Raw genomic sequence first — 24,813 nt, 5'->3', positions numbered from 1 at the left:
CACTCGTCCGTGTGCACAGACTTTGTCTTGACTCAGAAAGAACTTTTGGACGACTTAAATGAACTGCGGACAATGGCCCAAGGGCTTGAAAAAGCCCTTCTTGGGTTGTGGAACACGTCGACAGATTTTTTTGCAGACTCCAGCGAATTGTCTTGGAGTTCTTTTCACTCTCTTCGCGGCTTTCTACCTGGGTACGCTGTAAATCTGGACGATGACAAGAAGATGCGCTCGATGAAACATTTTTTAGCGGAGCCTGGTTCTTTCTCGTTCTATTGCACTCAATACCCAGCTTCATTTCTTGCATGCTCTGGAGATGACTTAAGTTTGATGAGTGATCGCCCTGCAATCTCGACGTGGATACTATACAATTACTTTCTACAGCGGAACTTTGTGAGGGTGTGTAATGTCAATGTTGATCGATTTTTTCAGTGCGTCCTTAAAATGCTAATAGTATTGTGATGCTTAGAACAAGTTCCCGGGTTTGGCCGATTACGTACGCAACAAGACGAGGGAGATGATTTGTAAGGCAGCTGCATATGCGCAGTCGTCTCTTTCATGGTCTGCAGCAGAGCAGGATCTTGCACCTACGGCTCTGACGCTCGCTTATTATTCTCGCGATGCTGAACCAATTCAAGCCTTTGATGATAGCTATAAAGGATCAACTTTGGCTGCTGCCACTCTGCTCAACATTTTGCTACCAGAAGGTGTGTTTACGAGACGATCGTGAGCGAAATATGATATTTGACGTAGATGTGGTACTTGTGTTTGAATAGCGATCCCACCACCTAGTCCAGACACGCCACCCATTGATCATCGTAACCTCTCTATCATTATGTGCGTCGAGTTAGTGGTCGCGTTCGGAGTCGCTATGAGCTGTTTTCTGTTTTCGGTATATTTTGTGGCCAATCGACCACCTGACAATAAATTATCTCCTGCTTCAACGACGCGACGAAGAGTATTTGAAGCTCGTGACAAAACAGATTGCTTCCGGGAAAAGTTGATAGAACACGGACGGATAAGCACTAGTGATCCATTGACTGGCCAATTTTGCGTGCCGTCATCAATGAACTTTTCTCCGCGATTGGGACACACGTCAGACGAGCTGGAGGAATCGTTGATTCTGGAAGAGGACACGCATTATGGGTCCTTTGATGGAGCTGGACAGCGACCAAAGCCCCCAAATGCAGCATGGAAAACTGCGAAGAAAATGCTAGCAGACATTAGCCCCTGGTAACCGGGCGATAGCCGTTCAGACAAAAAAAGGATCAAAAGATGAATAATCTAATCGTGTTAAGCTTAAACGGATGTCTACAACAAATCTTTTTTCCATTTTGCCACAAGTTGTGTGGCTGCCTTAGCAACAGAGGGTGTGGAGTGCTTGCGTAATTTGTTAATAGTACGTCCGACACCAGTACTCTTCAAGATGTCTACTGTAAGCACCATGTCTGCGAGTGTGCTCATCACATGTGTGGCGAGAGCAGCAGAGACGCTTTTTACGTTGCCATTTTGATTGAGTAAACCTTGTATGAATACTACGCGCGTTGCCACGTCTTCGTCTTTGGACGGAGCAGCTGCTGTTGCCACAGCCACTTCAGAAACAGCATTAGCATTCTTTGCATCCTTTGTAGGATCCTTAGAAATTTCCATGGAATTGTTCTGCTCAAGAACGTAGAGTCGAACAGAACATATCAAAACTTACGGCCTTCACTTCCCAAGTACAATGCCTCACTTACATCAAAATTTTTAGTTTCCGCGTTCAAGTGAAGCTCTAAGATAGGAGTTGCTTCAATAAACGCAGGTGCAAATCCTATTCGCTTCGGCTCACATAAAGCCCAAAGCGCTTGCATGGTTGAAAAGTAGCGCAGATTGAGATCTTGTGTATCTCCACTCGGCCAAGACCCATCCTCTCGTTGAGACAACAGCAAGAAGGCCATTCCCCGGCGCATTGGTACAAGATCGTTCGAGCCTTCAAAACACCTCAAAGCCTACACACAGCTTATTTTAAGGCGAGTCCATGACAAGTCAATTACGTGCCCTAAAAGTTTACCCTCATGATTTCACTAAGCAAAGCCACATCTTGTTGCGCCAGGTGATAGACAAGATGATGGCGCAAAAAGAAATATTCATGAGGTAGAAGTTCCTGCAGTCACCAAAAAATGTTTTAGTACAGTCTAAAAGATTTTTAAATGATGTATTTCGTACAATTTCGCAGCGCAGACGTCCATGGTTCGTCAGTACGAAGATAAGAGTCGTGACGAAGTGCACCTGATCTTCGTACTCTTGGATCGAAAGATCTTCCGGGCCCTTATACGGGTATATTGACCCCAAGTGTTTCAGAAGCTGAGGTAAAGTGAATCCAATCGAGATCCCTAGCGCAAATGCGTAATGCCACAGCATTAGTGCCCTTGTCATGTGCTCGTATAGGGATATTCCACTCTTTTTGTCCATCTGTGGAGAAATTTCTGCGGGATTCCAACCGAGAAGCTCCTATACAGCACGTTAATATCTAAGCGTCTGCGTGTTTACCTTAATTTGTCTCACTTACCTTAGCACCATAGATAGCAGGTGATTGATCACACAAGTCCAACAATTCAACTCGCCTTGAATGTGAGATACCTAATCGCTCCACGATATAAACAGCAGTTATTGCATTAATGAGCTGAGTGGGAGTAGGGACGGTGCCAACAGCCCAATCAGCATGTCGATCAGCCTTGAGCCACAAAGCGCCAGTAAGTCTGGCGTAGAGCGTTGACCGACGTAGCACATCGCCTTTTTCCACCGCTTGCAAATCATATAGCGACTGAATGGCATGCAGCCCCCAGTCCGGAAAGCTCGAGGTATCGCAAAGCATCTGGTAGATGCAGTTGAGGCCCTTAGTGATGCTCTCACGCCTTAAAGTATTCTTCCAAGGCTCTATCACCGCACGCTTCGCAATTTTCTTTGCTTTATGCTTGCGCAGCTCTTGATGCATCAAACGCTTAAGCACGTCCTTGTGATTTGTGAGACTTACGCGCACCTCCTTTTCCACGGCTTGACGCACGAGCTTTGTAGTCAATTTAGACACATCATGAGACGTAATAACGTCCGCAATAGCCGCTGCTATCTTAGCTTCTAACTCCCTGGAAATCGTACGCGAGTTCACAATGAGTGATGAGCCTGTGGACGTCATCTTGGTGTACATGCCCCCCGCCATGGGTCGAGCCAAATTGAAGGCAATAAGTATGTAGAGTTTACCTCACATATTTTCGACCAATTAAAATCCCCTTCTTTTGTGGCTAAAACACCACTCCAAATTATGCTAACCCTCGCTCTTCGATCATCTGCGTTGTCGCGTCTAGCGAGCCGCCGCTTTATCGGTGGGCTTCCATTTGAATCCTCCGCGCTGACCGTGGCTGAAAAAGTGTGCGTGTCACATCATGTTTTAAACAATTAAGCGAGTAAAAAACGTATGATTTCCCGTTGGAATTTTCAGGGTAAATGTTGTGCTCGTGGACTACGAGGGCAACCGTCACGTGGTTAAGGGCCGCGTCGGGCAGACGCTTCGTGAGGCTTGTGAGGTAAACAATGTTGATTACGTCAAGGATGATTCGATGGGTGGTGGCGGCATGTACGACGCTTACCGCGATGACTACTATACCGAGTCGCTGTTTGGTGAAGGCTCTACATCGCCTCAGTCGCATGTTATTGTGTCCAATGAATGGATTTCCAAACTTCAGCCTGCCAACAATCAGGAGCGGCACATTATTGATACGTATGTTCCAGCTGAGGACCGCTCTGCAAATTCGCGTCTAGGCACGGAGATTGTGCTGCACAAGGAACTGGACGGACTTGTTGTGGCCGTTCCTGAATCCCCGCCCGTCGAAGAATACAGATACGATCACGAGTACGACGAGGATGATTACGAGTCGTATGATGATGAGCAGCATGCCTAAGTCAGAGCAAGAAGGGATGCTACGTCAATACATATCGCAGGCGATGAGTATTGGCTAGGTAAGAAGAGTGCATGGTAACGAATTGTATTTGACGCAGTGACTTTTGTGTATTATTTTGCTGTTATTTGGACTCTTCCTTCTTTACAATTTTTATGTTGTTAAGTACTGTTCCTGATGTCTTGACTGTCAAATTAGTATGGAAATTTGTGACCTTTTCACGGCGAGCTAATACGATTATATGTGGTCAGCCCACGGATTCATTTTGGGTTTAACAATGCGTGTAGGTCGAGTGTTGAAACGCATCTTGTCATTATCGCTGCGTGAATCCAACGAAAACTCCTCCAAATCTGTGGTAACGGCTGTTCGAGAATTGCTTGTGGCGAAAATTAGGGCTTGATGCAGTTTGGAGATGGGCATCGTCCTCGCTTACGACTCGCACAGTTTTCTCAATTGAGGTGACTAAATCCCCTGCGTTTACCTGACGGACTGACGCCACACCCAGCCGCGCCGGCCTCAAATGACGCATCACCCTGGCACTGAGTTCGAGGTTTACAAAAAAGTGAGTCTGCAAAAACTTCAACTTTTCGCGGTTCTCAAGCACGCGCAGCTCTGCCCGATTGTCCTCCCTTCTCACTGAGCTGAACATCATCAACTTATCCAACGCTCGAAAAAAAAGTCAAGGGAGATTCTATTGTTTGGTCGCGAAGTCATCATTAGTCGTGTTTTTCAAGTGCTGCAAATCCATTGCGCAGCTTGCTGCTGAATTCTGCCGCCCACAATTTCTTGTAGACAAGTGTGACAGAGTGTAGCCGTCTTTCCAGCTCCAGGTGCTATCTTAACCGCAAAAGAGCCTCTTGTCATGGTCATAAGAGAATTTTGTAATACGCCCCACATGGCGCCCTTGCTGTACGGGCAGTTCGTCAACTCGGCGCTGGCATATCTCCATGGCTTCGAAATATACTGCAAGCTTACGATAGTAACAGCTGCGAAGCTGATCATAAGAAGATTATGACTAATATCGTACAGCAAAAGATTTTTGCCTCTATTTGATCTTTTACATCCATACTGATAACTTGGAGGTTGCAAAATCGTAAGGTATCAGTCGGGACAAACAAATAGTTTGTGAAACACTGGTACGTTAGAGACGTACTCAGACAACCTTACAGCAAGAGGTGACAGGGTATGACGGATAAGTAGTGAGCGTTGCTCAATCATGACTTGCAGACTTACTATTTGTTATCGGCTTTTTAGACTGCTCGACGGACATGTTTTCGATATTGTAGCACTGAGAATTTTCGTGCACCTGGAGCTAATTTTTGCTGGCTATCATATTGATGACTCATTGAGAATTACTAAGATCACTGTACGCTCCTGAAGCTCAGCAAATAAATCTTTTAGAAGTATCACATTCCACTGTTTCGTCAACGGAGTTTTCTTGGTACTTTTCGATGCTTGGTCTAACCAGTGTCGGTATTGATCATTTTCGCTTGGACCAAAAAGCTCAAGACCAATTAGCAATAGCCTCATTTAGAGCGGGTTAGAACTTTCGCATGCACTCACAGCTAGGCATCCATAATACTAAACAATTTTAGCTCGTATGCTTACACAGCCAAAAGAGAGCTGTCAGATTGCTTTGATATTACTCCAAGCATTCGCACCGATGGAACTGCCCAGCAGGAATCTTTGTCAAGTGGTTCCACAAGCAGGTAAGCAGCATTACGTCGGCGGAGGTCACATATTGTGTGAGATTCTTGTCATGCGCTGGTTGCTTAGCATCGATAATAAGATCGCCACTGTGCATTTAGTGTGTCAGAGCAAGATTAGCAGCACAAAGCAGAAGGACTTGACGCACTCTTTATCATAAACGACTGGCAGACGAGTGGTTTCCGTACAACAGTTTAAATGGCTGCTTGAATTTATTGGGTCGCTGAAGCCATCGTACGAATGCCGGCAGGGAAATTTGCTTGAAAGCCAAAATATAGATTCCTCCCATCTTCAATTTTGAAACAGCCGATACCATAGCACCAGAATTATGCTGCTCACAAGGCGCACAAAATCAATTAAAGATACCAGAACTACGCTGCCCTATTCTGTACCGCTTTCGCCTGGAATATGATTCTAACTTGTGCTTTCTTTCCCCAGTCGTGCCTCTAAGCATCGGGTGAAAGCAGATTTCAACTTCTTTTCCTATTGCTCGCGAGGAAGCTCAAAATCGTGCAAGTTTTCAGCTCACTCATTAATCGAAACAAAAACGACGATAGTTAAACGTTATCAAAAGAACAGCCACAGTCGTGCTGGTAGATCAACTCTTGCTCGCCAGAAATCGAACGGCGCCGCTTCTCCGCCCAGTTTACGAGCAACGCTGACTTGCCTCGCCAGACTGTCCAACCACCACAAGCAAAGCCGATGGATATTCGTGATCCCGGTGGCAATGATCTTTGAAAACATAAAAATCATTTTTTTGTTGGCGCGTAGAAAAGGTCTCCCTTTCGGCTATTCCATGCAGCACAAGTTCGGTTGGTGAGATGAGCATCACCATAGGCGTACAAAAAGTTTCTTAGCCTTCTTGCAAATGCGAGATGTGCCACAGCTTTGCAAATCACATATGTGTTTTTCTTGCGTGTAGGCATCATTTTCCGGATACGTCTACGTATCTCATAGTACTCAAGAACGCACAACCTAGTAAGACAAAAATTGAACCGGTGGTAATATAGGCTCTCAATCACATTGACGATGACTGCCTCTTCACAGACTAAGTAGAACATGTTATAATTCCTGTGCTGCTCAAATCATGCCACGAACTACCTGGCTGTACACATCAAACTCAAGGAAGAAAGACTAAAGTCCTTGCTTATCCATTCGTCGCAGCACTGCCGAACGAAGTTTTTCGCGTCGATCCACCAACGTCGACGTATCAGAAGACAATGGAGCGGTTGCAGAACCGCCAGCTGCTTGACCGGAACCTGTACTGATAGCAAGCATATCAGTGAGTAAAAGAATTTGACGTTTAAGATCTTGAAACATGCCTGCAAATGGGATGTAATTGAAGTTGGTGCGTCGCGACGGTTCAATGGTAGCTTGTGACGGAGCCACTGGCGCTTGGTCCAATCTTTCCGAAGGCATGAGGCAGCTCAGAAATGAGCCGAGGTAGGCCGCACGATTTATGTAGGATGGAATGGGCTTACGTAGCAGCAATTGGCATAGGGCGTCTGCATACGTGTTGCAGTTTCTGTCGGGCAGCCACATTTAAGCTTAATTTTCTCTATCTCTGGCCATCAAAAGTGCTGATAACTCGTACTTTGAAAACAAATTGTAAGTAGTCCCTTCAAAGTCTGTACTCAGTGAGTAAGCCAAACGATGGGCTTCGTGTGGACTTCCCTCAAAAACGCCCATGTTTATAGACTCACGAAACTTGGCGCCTAGGAAAAGTATATCATTGCTTCACTCGAATCTCACAAAACAAAAGGAAAACACTGAATGGTACCGGGTGCTTGTCTGGGACTTGTGGAAAAAATACCGGCACCACTCGCGTAGGAAAATTCCTCTCCGGCAATTTCAACGCCACTATGATAAATGCCAAGGCCCAGCGCTGAAGTATTCAAGCGAAAGGTTAACCCCTGTAGTAAGTACTATTGGCAGATAAACCCACGCGCCATGATGTCGTTGGCTTCAACAAGGTCGTAAATGTTTAGCATCACGGCAGTGCGAGGGCTCATGTTTCTTTTATATTGCGCTCTTCCGGTAATACTAGCTAATTTTTAAAGGAATTATTGATGCAACATTTAATGTGCTCTGCATAAAAGTGGCAAATCCAAAATCCAAAATTCACATACACGAACTTGTGTTCTTATTGGCCAAGCAGAAGCTCAATCTGACAGCTCTAAGGACCTGATGCTTGAAGTGTTTTTGCACAAAGAAAAAATTAGCTGGAGACGCGTTTCTTTGGGGTTAAATTGTATGTCATTTGATACACATATCAAATGACGCCACGTCAGCCAATACTATTTGTGTATCGTTTAAGATCACTACTTACACCAAACTTGTCTGATTACCCTATATCAGCTAAAGTTTCACTCAATAAATTAATATTTTTTTGGTGTATAAAAGCTGCGAAGAAAGCATGTGCATCTCTCAGGTCTTTACAAACGCAGATCAAATCAACAAAATGGTTCGCGTCAATGATCAATCAAATATTCTCGACAATGTCGCTCCCACCACAATGCGAAGCACCCATTTCATGCCAACGTCAGCGACGCGTTCGACGATTGACCAAAACCTATCGGACACTGAGCAAGATGGGGCCTGAAAGTCCACCTCTTCGACGTGTGAAGAATACGATGCCTGATTGCAATCAGATCAGCATCAGTGCGATATTTAAGCGATGCAGGAATTGCAACATACGCTCTCCAGCTTGAAGCGGACAAGGTGCACACATACTATAACAGATTCTCGCATGGAGAGTATTGCGGGGAAAATGGAAAAGCTACTGCGTAGTTTGATCCTTCCAGAAGTACAACCCTTAACATTTCGTAGTGTGAATATGTTTCTGATGCAGTGGTAGAATTATTCGCGCTATCATGCGGAAATTGTGAGCTGATCAGCAGCAATTATTTTCCTATTTTCCCTACCGTAATTTATGATTGGGAACATTCCTAGAACATTCTTTTGAGCCCCAGGTGCGGGAAAGCTCGATTCATCATATCTAAGGAATACGTCAAAATCAAATCGAGGTAGTTTAGGTTACACTCCGTGATCGTGACTAAAGCTACAGTTGCAGCATTTATAATCCACAAATGAAATGTACACGCGTGGATCGTAACCCAGATGTTGTAACAGACCCTAAAAAATCTTGCGATCGAGAAGCTGCATGTACTTAGTCAGCATCTAAACACTGCAACAGCGCAAAGTACTCAGTTCGAAACAAAAAATGTGTTTCAAGTCATCTCATGTACATATAATGAATCTTGAAATCGAAAAAACACGTTCCTGCATGCATAGGTCGATTCAATTTAGTTGGTGTCTTGTGTAGACATTTGCAGCAAGATTAAAATTTGCCTGGTGACGATTCGTCACCAATCCAAAACTCAATTATTGCATCTGATGCCGTATGCCCACGTCATCAGAAAATTAACCATGGAGAGAGAATGCTTTGCTACTTGAGTACAATTACTAGACTCAATGTCAGTGTAGCTGTCGCTTTTTGCCCCAATAACAACGTCAATGCTAACTTATCAAACACTATATGCAATAGCAAAGGCTAACAAACACTAAAAGTGTCCCGCCGGATATGCTACTGGAAAAACCCGAGAACGTCAAGCACGAGAATTCGTCCGGCACCGGTGCGTTTTTTATAAATGTTTATAAGCTTATCCTTGTCGTCAAGTTTGCAGCGCTGTCAATTTGATGCTAGCTACACTCTAATCTGTTGAACTTGACATATTACACAGTGTGCGCCATTTATGGCGTGGACGCGCATCCAACGCTTCAAATTTTTGCAACGGCTGGTGGAGACAATACAGTCAAAGTATGGTCGTTAAAAACACCTTCAAATGGAGGCATTTCTACCTTTGAGCTGCTGGCTACGCTAGCGAACCATCAACAAGCCGTAAATTGCGTGCGTTGGGCGGGCCACGGTCGCTACTTGGCTTCGGGCTCAGACGACCAGCTTGTTCTTTTATATGAGCTACAATCCGGCGCTTCAGCCGCTGTTCCTTTCGGATCAAACGCTAAACCCAACAAGCAGAATTGGGTGCGCTGCTCCACGCTCGAACGGCACACGATGGGTGAGACTAGACACTCGCTTATTGTATGCACTTTTCGTAACGCTGACAATAGTGATTTTCGCTTTATGCTGCAGATGTAGCTGATATAGCATGGTCACCCGACGATCGGATGCTAGCGACCTGCAGTATTGACAACACCGTATTAATTTGGGATGTGGGTGCAGTAAGTGAGGTGATGACGCAGCCGCTGCAAACTCTTACAGGACACAATAGCTGGGTTAAGGGTGTTGCATGGGATCCAGTTGGCAAGGTATTTTATCAGCAAAACTGGGCTATTTACAAGAAGTCGAAGGCCTGACAAAATATGCTTGCTGCAGTATTTATCGAGTGCTGGTGAGGATAAGACCGTGCGATTATGGAAAGTTGCCAACTGGCAGCAGGCTGACGTGGTGACAGAACCTTTCGAGGGATGTGCCTCCACGTCGCACTTTCGTCGGCTTTCGTGGTCTCCTGATGGCTCTGTTCTTTGTGCTACACATGCTTTCAGCTCTAAGAAAAATATCGCATCACTACTTAATCGTGGAACCTGGACAAATGACCTTAAGTTTGTCGGACATCAAAGTGTTGTGACCAGCGCTCGATTTAATCCCAAATTACTTGGTGCGTCGACCGCTCCTAATTCAATATATGATATAATGCTAATCGACATGAACTTTTGTTATGGGCAGTTTCAAAGATAGACCCTGATAAGGAATTTGCGTGTTGTGCAGTGGGTGGTGAAGACGCGACTGTTAGCATCTGGCTGGCACATTTAGCTCGACCACTAGCAGTGATCAAGGATTGTTTCGACTCGTCAGTTACAGACCTTGCATGGTCAAGCTCTCAGTCACTTCTTCTCGCATGCTCACTCGATGGATCCATCTGCTGCTTTCAGTTTACAGATGATGAGATTGGTACTCCAATTTCCGATACGCAGCAGAGCAAGCTTCTCCAGGCAAAAGTATGATTTTGCAGCGTTCAATATGTTGTAAGATATAACAATTAACTCCCACATGCCACTTCATGTGTATGCTATAAGTACGGATCGCGAGCCGGTATTACGCTTGCATCGACATTGGTGGAGAATCCAATTCAACTACAGGTTTGTTTTGATTTCCAGCTAATTTTGTGAGATAGTTTTTTTGACAATATAAATATTGCCAATATTCTTCCCAGTTAGAAGAAAAGTCTGCGTTCTCTACAAATTTGGCTGGTGGTCTCAGTGATGGTACAAGTGTGACTCCGATTTACTCGAACATAACAAATACCCTCATTCCAAAGAAGAAAAAGAAAATTAGAACAGAGCCATTAATCACAAAGCGTACGGACAATGGTTCAGCGACAAATGCAAGTGATATCAAACGGATTATGCCAGAGCTTGTTCAAGTTGGGGGAAATATTCCAGTCACCAATTCAGCTTCATCACAAAATAACATTCGCAACATCTTGGGTCCGACAATTATGTCCCCAAAATCGTCGGATGATAGTTCATTGTGTACACGTATGCGGATACCGGTGACCAATGAACTGGAAGAAATGGAGGTAAGTGCATCTCTTGAGACGAGCTTTGTGCCACTTGAGACGACCAAATTTGGTGAAAAATCGGCCACATTGGCGTCAAATGATACGCAACATAAGACATCAAACGCCGAAGTAGAGATTCAGGGAGTTAATGGTGGTTTTCTTAAGAGAAAGCGAGATAGTGAGCGTGCACCAGTTTACATTCCAAGCGTTGCAAAAACAAGAGAAGTTGCTACTCGACCACCAAAAGTTCTCAATGAAATGTTCGTTGGTAATTTGAACTTCATGCAGTGATGATAATAATTGCGCGTTTATATCGGTCGTTCGTAGAGGCGGCATGACAAAGGGAAATCAGCTGCTACCGAGTTTTCAAGTACGACTGCAATTTTCTGTGGAAATAAATACAAGCACAGATGTTGCCAACAAAAGCTCGAATGAAACCAATGGAAGCGGATCTTCGAAAGCAATTATTGAAGTTACCGTTCACAATGTGAAGAATTCACAAGAAAAATATATAGGTGCAAGAAAAATCTGTTGAGTTTACCAACTGCTCTTGACAGTCTTCCTCGACGGAATATGTTACAGAATTAGGCCCGGTTTATTCAACCGTCAAGTGCTCTGAAGGCAGCGAAATTAAGTGGATAGACCGCATTTTTGAGCGAGTCGTGTGCGTTGTGGGAAATGCAAGCTACTGTGTGCTAGGTTTAAGCAATGGCGACATACTTGCTCTTAGCAGCAGTGGGCGGCGGCTATTTCCGTGTATTGGTATGTAAATTACAAGTATTGCCTTAAAATGCACTCGATTTGACGACCTTCTTTTCTTTTCCAGCCTTGGGCAGTTCCATATCAGTGATGGAGTGCAGTGTGGGCATGTCGGCATATTTGCTGGTAATTTTGGTCACTGGTGATCTCAAAATCTGGAATCTTGCCAAGCGCAAGCTCGTACTTTCAAGCTCGATTGAACCAATTGCAAATGTGCGTTGTTGTACTAAATCTTATAAAGGAAAAACTCTAACTCGACTTTTATTGTATAACACATTTCAGAATTTGCCAGAAGACCATCGAAAGCTGACGCTACTTCGCTGTCGGGTGACAAATAGAGGAATACCGTTGATTACATTTGCAGAGTCTAACTCTGAAGTGAAAAGCAGTTCTAGCTTAATTTCATACACATTCGATACTGAAATGTCATCATGGTATGGACGACGAATTTGTTATTTCGAAAGGAAGAATGTAGTATTCAATCCAATGTGATGTAGGATGCGAGTTGCGGACGATAGCTTTGTGTTTTCAGATTTTGCATCTGCTTTACACACCGATGCCGTCACACTGAAAACTATTCCCGTACGTATGCAAACTAGAGATTTGGTTTGACCAGCAAGTTGTTTGAAATGTTTACATTCATACTGGTTGTCAGATCGGACCACTGCGGCGGTTGCAAAACGCGTCTGGCTACGGTCGAATGCAGAGAGGAGTTGTTTCAGCAGTTTTGTCGGGGATGTCAGATCCGCTAATGCAACGTAATGTGACGCGCTCACATTTGGAGCACCAAGTCGCTGTTGCTGTCGTCCTTAAAAGTGCAACAGAGTATCGATACTGGTAAAATGCAAAAATTACATCTATTCATGATCGGTCTCATTTGAATAATTCAATTCGATATAGGATTCAGGCGTATGCAAGATTTCTCACGCATGACGAAGATGTCAATAGGTTGGACGATCTTTGCGCTGAAATGATGGGCCCATTCTCCGCGTATGTGTGTGTTGTTGCATTTAATGTAGTGGATGCAGACAGTTTTTGCAATACGATACTGACCTTATGTTATAATGTCAGCTCGTCTTCATCATTATTGACTCAGACAAATGGAAAGGAAAAATACTCAGGTATGAATAGCACGTGGGATCCAATGGTTCTGGTACGATATTCTTTATTGCCTTTAGCAGCGAAAATGGTTTTCAGGACTGATACTGAATCCAGGACCTTTTTAAACGGGACGTATTGAAGTCACAGATTTTGCCAACAATTGCGGCAAATCGGGCGATGCAGCGCGTGGTGACCAAGTACCAGCTCATGCTTAGTGAGATCGAAGGTCGAGAGAAAGCAGAAGAAGGCGGGGATGATGCTTTTTAGCAGTGATGGTTTGATAGTTGTTTGGATCTACATCTTCGAAGACTAAATGGATTACATTTGTTTTGTTTTATATTTGGAACTTTCTGATGACGAGTCGTATCATTAGATTGGCTTCAAATGCTGGAAATTCATTTCAATAAAGCTTCCTGATTAGTACTACATGTGTATCCTGTGACGAGCTAACCTGAAGAAGCTATGATAAGTACAGACAATATGATGAAAATTTATTTTGATACAATTCTCAAGATACCTGTTAGTAAAAACCAAATCACTGCTTCCATTTTTTCGAGAATGGAAATATTGTTTTGGCTACGATTAACGACTATTTGCTACTAACGACAAGCCGATCACATTGCTAGAAAGCTTCGGTTTATCTATAATGTACCCATATGCATAATGATAGATTAATTCAAACTTCTTCAAACTTCGAGGAACGCTAGGTCATTTATGTCTCTATACACAAGTTCTTTTCAAATTGTATCAGGGCATCCATCTAAGGTGAGAAGCATCATATTTAATTATCTCAATCAAAAAATTTCTTGCCATCGACGATTACTATGAGTTCAGGCTCTTCTATTTATATCTCGATAACGATCAGAATAATTTAAGTGTAATGCGAATTGAGAACAAGCAACAGATGCACTAGGGTAATTCGGTCTAAACAAGACAACCATATTCTGGCGAAATGTGGCGAAAAATATCGTCTTCTAAGCCATCAACCCCGGTAGGCGCGATCGCAGCATAAGCCTCGTCTGATTTCGTATGGCAACTTGCAAATGCTTGTTGAGCCATCGCACTAGCTTTTCGTGCGGCCATAGTAGGCGACGGTTGCAACGGAAAGAAGTCGCACGAGACGATGTCGAGAGAATAACCGCATGATGGATGGTCATTCTCTCCATAGGAATCCATGTTAGACGTGCTGAGCTCGCCAAAAGGGTCGTACATGCTGTCAAAGGTAAAGCCTACTTGCGCAGAAGTTAAGCCTGTTTGGCCATATTGCGCACGGCTGTAACCGACAGCTGCGCTTAAATTCATGGGGTTGCCAAAAAACATATTTTCGCGATGTGGTGAGGAGGTTGAGGAAGGAGAGTCCGTGAATAGATGCTTACGTGCCTTGGTCCTGCGTACAAGATGTTCGACGCTAGGTCGTGGGCTCTGGGATCCGCATGAATCCTCGTCCGAATCGTGATCATCCGGAGTATTGCTTTCGTCAGCAACATCACTGTGGAAAAAGTGAGCAGGCAGCAATTGGCCAAAGGGGTCAATTCCGTATGTCTCGGGTGACAGAAGGCGTTTGAGCTGGCTTTGATAGCCTGCAAACTGGCGCAGCTGTTTCTCTGAAAGTGGGGGACCTGAGCCGTCTTGAGCTTGTTGTTGACACTGCTCGAGCTCCTGTAGCGAGCGCTTCAGACTTCGCACTTTGCGATATGGCCAGTGGCGAATTCCAATAGCACGACAGCGCTTCTTAAAAGCTGTAGCACGAACACCAAATTTCTCAGCCGCCACCTTAAGTGGTAGGTGGAAGTGGCGACTTAGTGCTGTGAAGTTACACGAGGTCACAGGAAGAGGCGATGCTGAGTCGTCAGAGGCCACGGGCGAATCGCAGGCAGCGCGTTTCTTAAAGTTGTGAGTGGCCACTTGCATGCGCAACGTATGCTGCGCCTTGTCAGCAGTGGGTGATTGAAAGTTGAGATTTATGCATCTTGAGTCAATGGGCGTGGGTGTGGCTGGCAGTTCTGTCTCCATATTGTCGAGTGCGGTTGGCGTTGAGGGCACCTCGTTTTGGGCGACTGTTGGTAAATTTGGAAATGGAAGATCAGTGCCAGAGCTTGCCCTTGATTAGAAACCGAGCTTCTAGCGATGGAAACGACGCGAGATATTTATTTCTAAGCTAGGGAAGGATCTTTCTCGTCAGCCGCCCATCACCCTACGCCCTTTCATGATCTATGTAATGGGAATAACCCATATCGTCATACAGATCGTAGCATGCCATTATACCTGTACATTTTTCTGAGTTTTGATAATCAAGCAATGTTGTACCGCCAAGTCGATAGATTGCTACACTAGTGTAAATGATAACACCGACGGCATCCTTTGTTCAACGCGCACCTCTCAAAACTATCATGATTTTGCCAATGAGTAAGAAGTTATATGATCATAATTAACCAACCACTTGCAGCTAAAAGGTTGAAACCGCTATCCAACGAATCTTTTTTCCCTGAAACGTTTAGTGCCAGTCAAAATAACGGTCATCGCACAGACCTGGCGGTTTTTTTTCTACTTGAAAGGCTCCGTTTATTTAAGCGATTGATTTTATCGCACGACCTATTGTGGTGAGCTCAACAATGTACTTAAGGTAAGCAAATGCTTGGGTAAAAGAGATTTTTGCTACACCTCGCACTGAACAAGCCGAAAAAAGAACCAAACGTTGCTCGATAATGCGAAAGCTAAATTGAGCGATTGTAAGGAGTTTCGAGGATCCGCTCAGAACATCATCGCGGACGAGTTTACGGATGTGCCTTTGCAAAGCAGTAGATCAATAGGTTGACGAATCGTTTATAAAAAATGGCTCGCGGTTGGGTCCGAGTCGTAATCTGCGCCATCTTACAGCGTGAAACGAGGGAAGCTGTGCAGCAAGAAACGACAGTGACTACAAAAAAAGTCCCACAGCTGGACTGTGCGAACTTGTAGTCATGCTTAATTGAAAGCGTATAGGATTGATGCAAATTATGCTTGAAGTTATCATTACTCATCCAGCATTCTTGTTGGGCAAACTTGTAAGTTCTAATCAGAATTTCTATAAATTGGTTGTACAAGCTATCGTGCGTGTTTTTTGTCACATTTCTTGAATGATTCGGCCGTTATTTCGCTTGCAGTCTGCACTCTATCTTGTGACGTACGTCTATAGAAATATGGAAACTCTTTTTTAAAAATTATGCGGGACATGTCTTTACATTTACGGAAGGATAAGAAACTATCCGTTAAATTGTGCTTTTACGCCTTAAATGCCGCAGCCAACGAGCTCCACATGGCCTTAGAATCATCAGCTGCGCTGTAGTCCAACGAGTCTGCATTCCACATACCCACGCCGCGCAAACCGAGGTCACGTACAATCGAATATTTCTCCTCGAGACTGCGTGGGTTGTCGAACCAAATCTGCGATTGCCCACCCTCTTGCGTTGAAAGCCACACGAATGGAGAGAGCGTCATCATGTCCCATTGCTCGACGAGCCCATTTTCTTTAATCAAACGTCGGATATTTCCATAGTCAATTTGTTCACCGGCTGCATCACTGCAAGGGGCACCAAGAAAGGGAATTTGTTGGATTTGGCACAAAGCATCGTAATTTGACGCTGCGCTTTGCTGTTTGTGTATGCATGAGTATTGGTAGCCATACCAAGGAACTCCTAAAACCAGTTTGTTTGGTACGATATCGTATGCGAGTATAAATTCTTGCAGCCCTTGCTTCACTAGGGCCAACGGTGAGTTGGCACCCCCGACACACGTGTCAAAGACTTGACTACGCATATCGTACGACATGACAAACAAAAAGTCTACAGCGGTGGCAAGATCACGCCATGGATAGTAGCGACCATCTACACCACGAGGGGCCCACGGGACGTCAAAGGTTATCTAAATAGACGAAGTAGAGAGCGGAGGATGATATCAGTGGTGACGCAAATGTAATAAATATCAGACACTAACAGGACCTGTGCATTCTTCGTAAGAGCATGCTTTTTCAGCTCTTGACGAAGCTCGTTGACAAGCAATCCAAGGCAGTGAGACGTTGCACCTTGCGATGGCTTCTCCGTGTCAATATTAACGCCATCCGCATAGTTTTTTACAATCTTGTAGTACGTAGCCTGGACCCATTCCTGTCTTGCACTGATGTTGCAAAGTTGATTCATATCGTCAAAGTTATGTTTAACCACAACTTTCACCCCCTTGCTATGGGCGTGGCACAGCAAATTCTTGTCTTCATTCCAGGCTACTGTAGTAAGCTAGTTGCGCAAAAACCTTACTTAATAAAAAGACTAGCAAATAAAACCATTCGTACCTGATCCCAATCATAGTGCTTCCAGCTATCATTTGTCGCGACAGAGAAGGCGAATACCTCCTTTCGAGGCTTCTTGCCGGCAAAATCTACGGGAAGACAGAGCGATTTCGAGACATAGCCGCTGTCATTACACGGACACTTGTCAAGATACACACGTTCCTCCTGTGCTAGAAATTCGGTAGAAAGGTTTTTCGTGTAGTGTATCGGAATTGAGCGTACGGCGCCTTTCGGCGTCACTAGAGACCCTACAGCCACAACTAGAAGAGGCCACTGCATTTAGAAATACGAGTTTGAGTAGATTTGGTACTGTGTACCAACCAAGGTATCTTTTAGCCGCCCTTTTACGTCTCTTCGGTGAAGATGGCTCGAACTAATAGCGCACTCATGATGAGCATGGGCGTTGTTAACATGTGGGGGTTCTCACCCGCTTATGATGTGTGTAGTGGCTTATCAGAGAGATATCAGGACGAAAGCTCGACTTATGCCATGGCCATTTCGAATATTGACAACAAGCAGGAGAAAGTATCCTCTCAACCTATAAATGTGCTGCTAGCGGGACCTGGAGACGTGCGCCACATCTTAGCGACAATCTCGCGTCGATCTCGATGGCAACCATCTTTGAAAAACCGACCGGTGCACATTTACATATTTGAAACGGCTATTGAGACGCTGTCACGCGATTTATTATTAATTCAAATAGCGCTTGATACAAATCTCCCGTTGCGTCAGCGTAGCAACTTGTTTCTGGAAATATTTGGCAATACCTGCGTACAAGTACGTCTTGAAAACTGAATTCCTTACAGCAGCGAATGATATAATATAATGCTGTAGAAGAAGACTTGTGCATACATTGAAGATCAAGCAAAGCTTTTGATTGATTTTGTCTACAATGACCGCGGCCCATTGGCGGGTCTAGTTGACCTCTCTCATCTAAAAATGCGAACTCATGACGAACTCATTGACTCTTTTCGAAGTTGGTTTCAAAGCGTAAAATTTGACGGTAAGGCCTGGACACAATTGACTTGTGAAAGCTGCATTTCATTTGCTGTGTGTTTGGACATAAGTAAACTCACTCCGAGATCATCGTCTTCGCCATTATTACGAAACTCGATTCGACTACCGCGACAATCTCATTGACTGGGATTACACGGTAGGTTAAAAAAAACAGCTTGTTGTAACAACCCTTAATGCGTTTACTGCTCTGTCCAATAGATGAAACTAAGAAAAATTGAGAATGGTAGTTTGATTCACATTCGCCAGTACCGTGATTGGAGAAACACAGGTGTGGCATTCGAGTTTGGTGACCAAACATATACCATGCCAAATCGCACAATGGCAGCATACATCGAGGTATAGTTATTGAAAGGACAAAGTTATTGACAATAATGGTCAACGGTAGATAAATTTATCAAAATTAGGCAAAGAAAAGGCATCACGGCTCTGTACTGTGTAGAGGCTTGTGGACAGATATTATCATGAGCCCATACATTTCGTTTGGGGTGTATTGCGAGAAGCCCAACAGATTCGTGGAACAACTATTTGAAGTTCACAACAAGGGCACTGGGGTCGAGCAAAATCGCCACGTATGTGTATCGTCAACACGGGTGTGAAGATAAAATGAAACTTATGACTACTCACACTGCCACTCTAGAATACAGTTGAAGTTGCCGTGTACAATATTCTGTCGTATCTGTATGAGATCGAGACAGGAAAAATGTATCAGATGGAAAAGGTAATCCAGGAGTTAATTGTCCTCTTTCCATCTGTTAACATCAAGAACATTCTTTCCAGGAGCACGATATCTTTAGTGGAATTGGCGGCGCAGAAAATACGCAAGCTGGTACAACATCAAGTGACGAAGATATATCTCGAGTTGAAGAGCTGGATGAGGAGGTCAACTTATCAAAAGATAATTTTAAGTACAAAATGTGCCATCAACAGACCACCAAACTGAAATACTGATTGTTCTACTTGTTGCCTTGAAGAAAACATTGCGGGCAAGAGTCAGGAGAACGTTGTCCAAAGAGTATGAAGAAAATGTTGCAAGGCGTGAAGGTGTTTACTCGTTTCAATTCGTGGTATCGAATGCTGCTTTTCGTTTAACGTTGTACGTCATATATCAATTGCAGGTCGTGCCACTCTCAGGAAATTTAGACGAGCTATTCACAAAAAAGCGCTATGCCGACTTTTTTGAATACGTATTCATCTCGTCGCATCTTTGCCATTCTCTCCAACCTTCCGAAGATGCTCAGAAACAAGCGACCGCAACGATATCGAACACGTTAAGAACCGGTGCGACAGTTGACATCGAGTCTTCTACGTAAGCATGACCTTCTTAATGATGTTTATTCATAACGCTGACCTTGATAAATTTGTATAACTTATAGTTTTATGCTGCCTCTCAATGCAGAGCAAAAAGCTCTCTATGTGACAAAGGTACAAACATGGACTGCGAGCCATTCATTGCAACCCATGTTTGGCTGCAAAACCGACCCTTCCTGTGAAGATATGAATCTGATCAATAATTCAGTGTTGCGATTTAGCTACCAAGCATCGGGAAGTTGTAGTAGTGAGCGAAGTTAGGGGATCATTATTCGACATAAAATTTAGCTTGTATCTCATGAAGTCTAGGTCCTAGACGATTGCCTCTAAGTTGGTCGAATATTTGTTGTAAATTGATCAGTTTGAAAGAAATGTGTCGTTGTTATTCTGCCTTTCGGTTATCGTACTGAATAATTTTCGTGCCAAATTTGACTATAGAAATCCAATTATTGTTGGTGATTACGATAAGGTGTATCAATAGTTAGTCAATTTAATATTTTCATGTGATACTCTAGTGGTAGCTTCAATCGTTTAAGCATACGAAGCCGCATCTGCCCACGAAAACTACTCGGATTAGAAATGGTAAGGGGCAAGGGATTTAGCATCTGGAGGAGGTATGATGGCTAACCCATAACAGGGTGACGGAATGATCAGTCTGTAATTTCGCCCTGACTTTCGTCCGTTTTCATCACCATGCCTTGCTCTTGTGTATGAATATCTGACTCAGACTGTTCTCGATCTACTAAAGTTGAGGTTACACGTATCATTGTATGAAAGTGGCGGGTCGCACAAAATGGTGCAACCGGATTAGGTAGGTGTAATCACACAGAGGTGTGGCTGCACCGTAACAAGAAGACAGGATTGCCAGTAGTAATGCACACTGATATATTAATTAAGTATTTCTATTTAATTAAGTACTACAAAATAAATAAGAAAAACCTAGGGTTTTAGATTCTGTTGCAACTAAAACAATTAAAAACAGGTTAAACTTTGAACAGAAGATCCAATGTCCTTGGGTAAAGGCTATAAGGGCAGCGGATCGCAATCCGCTGCACTCGTGTTGGTTCTTGTAAAGTGTAAACACCCGACGGTGTTTTGTCTGTGGGGAGACCCGTCACCTTCGAAGTGGTTGTACCCTGCGCAAGGTGCGTAAAGGTTCGCCTTGCTTCTAACCAGTCTAGTTTGTCGCGAAGAGATAAAAAAAGTAGGCGCGTGGCGCTCAACTGGGGAAGAACTGCGTTCTGTTGAGCCTCAAAAAGGTAGAGGGTGGCAGGGCCCAGCCCCGAAGAGCTCCGTGCTTTTGAACACGGAACGTGTGTGCAAGCCGGGCTTACTGGTTCTTAAAGGCGACCGTGAAGGGTTTTAAGAAACCATGCAATACTCTTATCGATTCTGGTGCGTTGAGCAATTATGATCAACGCTTCACGATCGAAGGAAGTCAGCTGTATGCTTGTTTAATTAAACCAAAAGATAAAAAAGAAAGTTAAAATTGATAAAAGTAAACTTAATATTCAAAATATTAAATTCTTGGAATAATTTAGGAGGCGCTGGAAGCGCGGTTGAGTGACACTGTTACTGTTCGGTTATCGACGTGGTATTGTGCCACTATGCCGAGGGTCCCGGTGTCAAGTTTCCTGACTTCGATAGCGTGGAAAACTGCTTAGTCTTAGACTCGGGTGCAAGGTATGACCTGATCCTAGGTATGGCATGGTTGGAATACCATGAACCATGGATTGACTGGAGGTCGAAGACCTAAGGCACTACGCGCACATCTCCTGATGGAGCTTTGGTGAGTCATGAACTACGCTGGTAGGAAGCAGAAGCGCTATTGGCGCGGGCACTGGACCGAGACGGTTAATGCCGGAGTATCCGAGTTGTAACCTCCGAAGGTGTATCTGACAGGAGTTCCGGGCATAGCTAGCGGCTTGAATGTGGGGGTATCACGTAGCCCACTGAGCACTGCCCAAATAACGAAGCAGTTGCTGCATGCTAAGAGTGGTATGCTTCGGCCGAGGGCCGAAGCATCGAGGGTGAGGCCCCAGTGATGCATGTGGAGTGGCACGTAACTCACTGAGCATTGCTTACGTTACGAAGCAGTTGCTGCATGTCAAGAATGGCATGGTTGGACGGGGTCCGAGGCATCATAAGCAAGGCCCTTCTGATGCGCTTGGAGTGACACGTGTCCACTGGACGAAGATTGCGGAAATAGCAGCTCTTCGTCGGATGTTGTTAATAAGATCAAGGCTCCGATGGGGCTGGGAGTGGGGACACTGGACGACGCCGAGTGCGTGCTCCCACTAGTCTCGATGAGACGTAAAACCTCTATAGAGAGGCGTTGGCGAAGCCGTATGTCATTTGCAAAATGCAGGGCATCGACCCTGACCCAAGGTGTGTCTACCGTAGACGATAGCGCATAGCTATATACCCTTGCCAACGGTATGACGGGAGAGGAAGACGGCGGCGTCACCCTCGAGGCTATTCTCGCGGTCGATGCTCTTCTTGAACTAAAAGAGATGTCCTTCGATGAGTTTGGTAGAGCCTTGAAGGCAGGCAATTTAGTCGAGGTGGTCATTATACGATTAAATGAGGAGATTAACTCGTCGTCACTTCTGGATGAAGCTGTGCTGAAGGACACCAAGAGGGTGCTGAAAGCACGAAGTGGATCGTCGATTCTGTAGGATCTCTCGGGTCCGTACTATCCTTTAGTTGAGGAATTTTTTTTAAGACGTCGTCTCCAAAGACCCGCCGTCGGTCCTACCTCCGAACCGAGGTGTGCGTCATGAGATTGACCTAGAACCAAATACGGCGTAACACGCCTATGGCCTTTGCCCAAGGAGAAGTGTGACGTCTGAAGCCGTTTTCTGTGCGAAGTACGGCGCAGGAATGGTGCGTGAAAGCGAGTCTCCCTATTTGATACCCACATTTTGTGTCCGAAAGCCAAACGGATCGCTCATGCTTTCAATTAGTTAAACGCTGCCACCATTCCGGTACAAACGCCGATTCCTAAGAAGAATGTTCTCCAGAACAATATGGTTGGCTGTACAAAGTACAGCGCATTCGACTTGTTCAATGTTTATTGCCAATTGTTCATCAGAGCGAGTAATATTCCGCTGACAGCAGTAAGTACTCCGAACGAAATGCTCTGAGAGTGGCTTGTGATGACCCAAGAGCTGTCAAATGCTCCCGCAACATTGAATCGTCTTGTGGCGCAATTGTTTAGGCGCCATCAGGCGTATGCACAGACATACTTCGACGACATCTTCGTCCACAGTCGTTCGGGGCACAGGAGGATAGATGTGAACAACCACATCGTCTATTTGCGAGCGGTGCTCGAGTGCATGCGCACGAATAAGCTGTATGCTAATGCCGACAAATACACATTTGACGCGGAAGAAATTCCGTTTTTAGGGTGCTTTATTGGGAAGCGTGACCTTCGAGCGGATTTCGCTAAGGTCGAAGCCACTGTAAACTGGCCGATTTTAAAGAACCAAAAGGGCTTGCACAAGTGGCTTGGCCTCGCCAACTACTTGAACAAGTGTAGCGCAAATTATGCGGATATGACACGGGTTGCTGTATTATAGCACCAATTATACGACTACACCACGCATTGTGGTTCCTCACGACGAGGGATTGAGATACCGTATCCTCTATTAGGCCCACGATACTCCACTCAGTGGTCATCTCGGCCGTGAGACGACGTACAGCTCGGTGAGTTGCCACTATTAATGGCCCAAGATGTACGAATGGACGAGCACATTGTGAGGTTTGTCAGAGGGTGAACCCCTCCCCAAATGCGGCGCCGCTGGCCAGATTACCTGTATTCTCAAGGTGCTGGTAGTCCATGAGTATGGGCATTGTATTTGGCCTACCGGAGGACTCGGCGGACAACACGGGTGTGGTGGTCTTTGTAGACCTTTTGAGAAAGATGGCTCATCCTGCGGCAGTGCCGGACACCATCGACGGTGTGGTTACAGCGACGCCGTTTGTCGATCGTTCACTGGGAGGTTTTGGCTTTCAATTTTCAGGGTGCTGGGCACCAAGTTGACTATGTCAACAGCGGACCATTCGCAGACCGATGGTCAGACTGAGCGCGTGAATCGCGTCGTTAAGGACATTCTTCACAGCATCTGCGCTGAGACGCCGAAGCGCTGGAGATCCATGCTGCCTTTCGTAGAGTCTGCTCTGAACAATGCGGTACATTCATCTACCGGCTGCACACCGTTCTATGTGAACGAGCTTGTTAATCCTCTCGTCCCGCTGACGCCGCCATCCCATGGCTCAGGGCTTGGTTGGGGGAGATAGCCGAACGACTAGCTGATGTCAGCCCTCTCATTGTTCATAAAGAAGTCGATGACTTCTTGTCTACCAGGCTATGTGTCCTACGACACGTTCGCGATGTGATGGCTGAAAGCCAAGACACGCAGAAAGAATATACAGATGGAAGAAGCAGCAAAAACGTGGAAACATTTGAGGTCGGAGTCTCATTATATGCGAAAAACGTTCCTACACATGCAGTCTTACGACAGGAATCTGTTGACAGTTGATTGGGCCTTTTTGGGTCGTGGCCAAGCGAGCCTTGCGTATACGCTAAACTTTCTGAGAATGATGCGCACCCATCCGGTGTTTTATGGCAAATGAACGCGGGAGCGCTGGCACCGGGGTGGCACCAAAAGGCTCTCAAACACCCAGAAGCTGAACTAGCAACTGTTTCCGAGCCCGGAATGCAGCAGACTCCGTTTCCAACGACGTATGGCGTCGTACGAAGGAACGTATTCGACTGCTGGACGGCTAGACGCCGATTCGACAGACCGCGGTAGTCCTCAATATGAGGCAGCCAATGCACACCGTGATCAAAGCGCTCTAGGTCTTCCTCGCAGCGTTATGCGGCCCCAGTATGATGCTCAGCGGAGTCCCGACCGCGACGGACTTTGTCCTCAAGAGCTCGAAAAGCATCGCGAGTCACTGGAGGGTAATCGACCCAGTCGGTATCGTCCGCTGCTGTCTCTTCTCGACGAGAATGGTGGTGTCCACTATCACGTGGAACGTTTTGTGGGTCGACATTTTCGACAGGGTCAAATCCAGTATATAG

General features: G+C 45.1%; 11 protein-coding genes across 11 annotated transcripts; 4 read left to right on the top strand and 7 right to left on the bottom strand.

The window, feature by feature from the left end:
- Nucleotides 1-72: 72 nt before the first annotated feature.
- PHALS_02733 (uncharacterized protein) lies at nucleotides 73-1,234 on the top strand (the record flags this gene model as incomplete). The annotated part of the gene is made up of 3 exons (XM_024717173.1): nucleotides 73-396; nucleotides 467-704; nucleotides 774-1,234. 3 exons carry the CDS (start codon nucleotides 73-75, stop codon nucleotides 1,232-1,234), a joined length of 1,023 nt encoding a protein of 340 aa, XP_024582698.1.
- A 74-nt stretch (nucleotides 1,235-1,308) lies between these two features.
- PHALS_02732 (Transcription factor IIS, N-terminal) lies at nucleotides 1,309-3,193 on the bottom strand (the record flags this gene model as incomplete). The annotated part of the gene is made up of 5 exons (XM_024717172.1): nucleotides 1,309-1,656; nucleotides 1,734-1,985; nucleotides 2,048-2,140; nucleotides 2,203-2,487; nucleotides 2,546-3,193. The coding sequence occupies 5 exons, from the start codon at nucleotides 3,191-3,193 to the stop codon at nucleotides 1,309-1,311; spliced, it is 1,626 nt and encodes a 541-aa protein (XP_024582697.1).
- Nucleotides 3,194-3,295: 102 nt separating this feature from the next.
- Nucleotides 3,296-3,932, top strand: PHALS_02731 (Ferredoxin; the record flags this gene model as incomplete). Its single annotated transcript, XM_024717171.1, has 2 exons — nucleotides 3,296-3,402; nucleotides 3,473-3,932. 2 exons carry the CDS (start codon nucleotides 3,296-3,298, stop codon nucleotides 3,930-3,932), a joined length of 567 nt encoding a protein of 188 aa, XP_024582696.1.
- A 310-nt stretch (nucleotides 3,933-4,242) lies between these two features.
- PHALS_02730 (uncharacterized protein) lies at nucleotides 4,243-4,578 on the bottom strand (the record flags this gene model as incomplete). Its single annotated transcript, XM_024717170.1, has 1 exon — nucleotides 4,243-4,578. One exon carries the CDS (start codon nucleotides 4,576-4,578, stop codon nucleotides 4,243-4,245), a length of 336 nt encoding a protein of 111 aa, XP_024582695.1.
- A 67-nt stretch (nucleotides 4,579-4,645) lies between these two features.
- Nucleotides 4,646-6,090, bottom strand: PHALS_02729 (uncharacterized protein; the record flags this gene model as incomplete). Its single annotated transcript, XM_024717169.1, has 9 exons — nucleotides 4,646-4,762; nucleotides 4,825-4,892; nucleotides 4,957-5,091; nucleotides 5,163-5,217; nucleotides 5,286-5,418; nucleotides 5,591-5,725; nucleotides 5,785-5,895; nucleotides 5,950-5,967; nucleotides 6,029-6,090. The coding sequence occupies 9 exons, from the start codon at nucleotides 6,088-6,090 to the stop codon at nucleotides 4,646-4,648; spliced, it is 834 nt and encodes a 277-aa protein (XP_024582694.1).
- PHALS_14892 (uncharacterized protein) lies at nucleotides 6,090-6,675 on the bottom strand. Its single transcript, XM_036407118.1, has one exon. It carries the CDS (start codon nucleotides 6,469-6,471, stop codon nucleotides 6,283-6,285), a length of 189 nt encoding a protein of 62 aa, XP_036263375.1. The 5' UTR covers nucleotides 6,472-6,675; the 3' UTR covers nucleotides 6,090-6,282.
- A 2-nt stretch (nucleotides 6,676-6,677) lies between these two features.
- PHALS_02728 (Uncharacterized conserved protein) lies at nucleotides 6,678-7,648 on the bottom strand (the record flags this gene model as incomplete). The annotated part of the gene is made up of 7 exons (XM_024717166.1): nucleotides 6,678-6,684; nucleotides 6,738-6,895; nucleotides 6,959-7,041; nucleotides 7,118-7,161; nucleotides 7,231-7,351; nucleotides 7,417-7,521; nucleotides 7,582-7,648. 7 exons carry the CDS (start codon nucleotides 7,646-7,648, stop codon nucleotides 6,678-6,680), a joined length of 585 nt encoding a protein of 194 aa, XP_024582692.1.
- Nucleotides 7,649-9,076: 1,428 nt separating this feature from the next.
- PHALS_02727 (Histone transcription regulator HIRA, WD repeat superfamily) lies at nucleotides 9,077-13,345 on the top strand (the record flags this gene model as incomplete). The annotated part of the gene is made up of 17 exons (XM_024717165.1): nucleotides 9,077-9,112; nucleotides 9,184-9,271; nucleotides 9,380-9,715; nucleotides 9,790-9,965; nucleotides 10,033-10,315; nucleotides 10,384-10,655; nucleotides 10,734-10,796; nucleotides 10,871-11,478; nucleotides 11,546-11,733; nucleotides 11,801-11,980; nucleotides 12,045-12,190; nucleotides 12,260-12,411; nucleotides 12,475-12,559; nucleotides 12,633-12,814; nucleotides 12,878-12,967; nucleotides 13,049-13,130; nucleotides 13,193-13,345. The coding sequence occupies 17 exons, from the start codon at nucleotides 9,077-9,079 to the stop codon at nucleotides 13,343-13,345; spliced, it is 3,120 nt and encodes a 1,039-aa protein (XP_024582691.1).
- A 657-nt stretch (nucleotides 13,346-14,002) lies between these two features.
- PHALS_02726 (RWP-RK domain) lies at nucleotides 14,003-15,091 on the bottom strand (the record flags this gene model as incomplete). The annotated part of the gene is made up of 1 exon (XM_024717164.1): nucleotides 14,003-15,091. One exon carries the CDS (start codon nucleotides 15,089-15,091, stop codon nucleotides 14,003-14,005), a length of 1,089 nt encoding a protein of 362 aa, XP_024582690.1.
- Nucleotides 15,092-16,339: 1,248 nt separating this feature from the next.
- PHALS_02725 (Di-N-acetylchitobiase, putative) lies at nucleotides 16,340-17,678 on the bottom strand (the record flags this gene model as incomplete). Its single annotated transcript, XM_024717163.1, has 3 exons — nucleotides 16,340-16,978; nucleotides 17,056-17,346; nucleotides 17,403-17,678. The coding sequence occupies 3 exons, from the start codon at nucleotides 17,676-17,678 to the stop codon at nucleotides 16,340-16,342; spliced, it is 1,206 nt and encodes a 401-aa protein (XP_024582689.1).
- An 84-nt stretch (nucleotides 17,679-17,762) lies between these two features.
- On the top strand, nucleotides 17,763-19,985 carry PHALS_02724 (Dynein assembly factor 3, C-terminal domain; the record flags this gene model as incomplete). Its single annotated transcript, XM_024717162.1, has 10 exons — nucleotides 17,763-18,176; nucleotides 18,234-18,402; nucleotides 18,467-18,552; nucleotides 18,615-18,752; nucleotides 18,821-18,985; nucleotides 19,054-19,134; nucleotides 19,194-19,321; nucleotides 19,388-19,457; nucleotides 19,532-19,722; nucleotides 19,790-19,985. 10 exons carry the CDS (start codon nucleotides 17,763-17,765, stop codon nucleotides 19,983-19,985), a joined length of 1,638 nt encoding a protein of 545 aa, XP_024582688.1.
- Between the last annotated feature and the right edge of the window lie 4,828 nt (nucleotides 19,986-24,813).

This window comes from Plasmopara halstedii, assembly GCF_900000015.1.
Source record: "Plasmopara halstedii genome assembly, contig: Scaffold_2061, whole genome shotgun sequence".
NCBI classification, from domain to species: domain Eukaryota; phylum Oomycota; class Peronosporomycetes; order Peronosporales; family Peronosporaceae; genus Plasmopara; species Plasmopara halstedii.
Note: the sequence above shows the minus strand (reverse complement) of the source record. Positions and strands in the feature narration are given on the sequence as shown.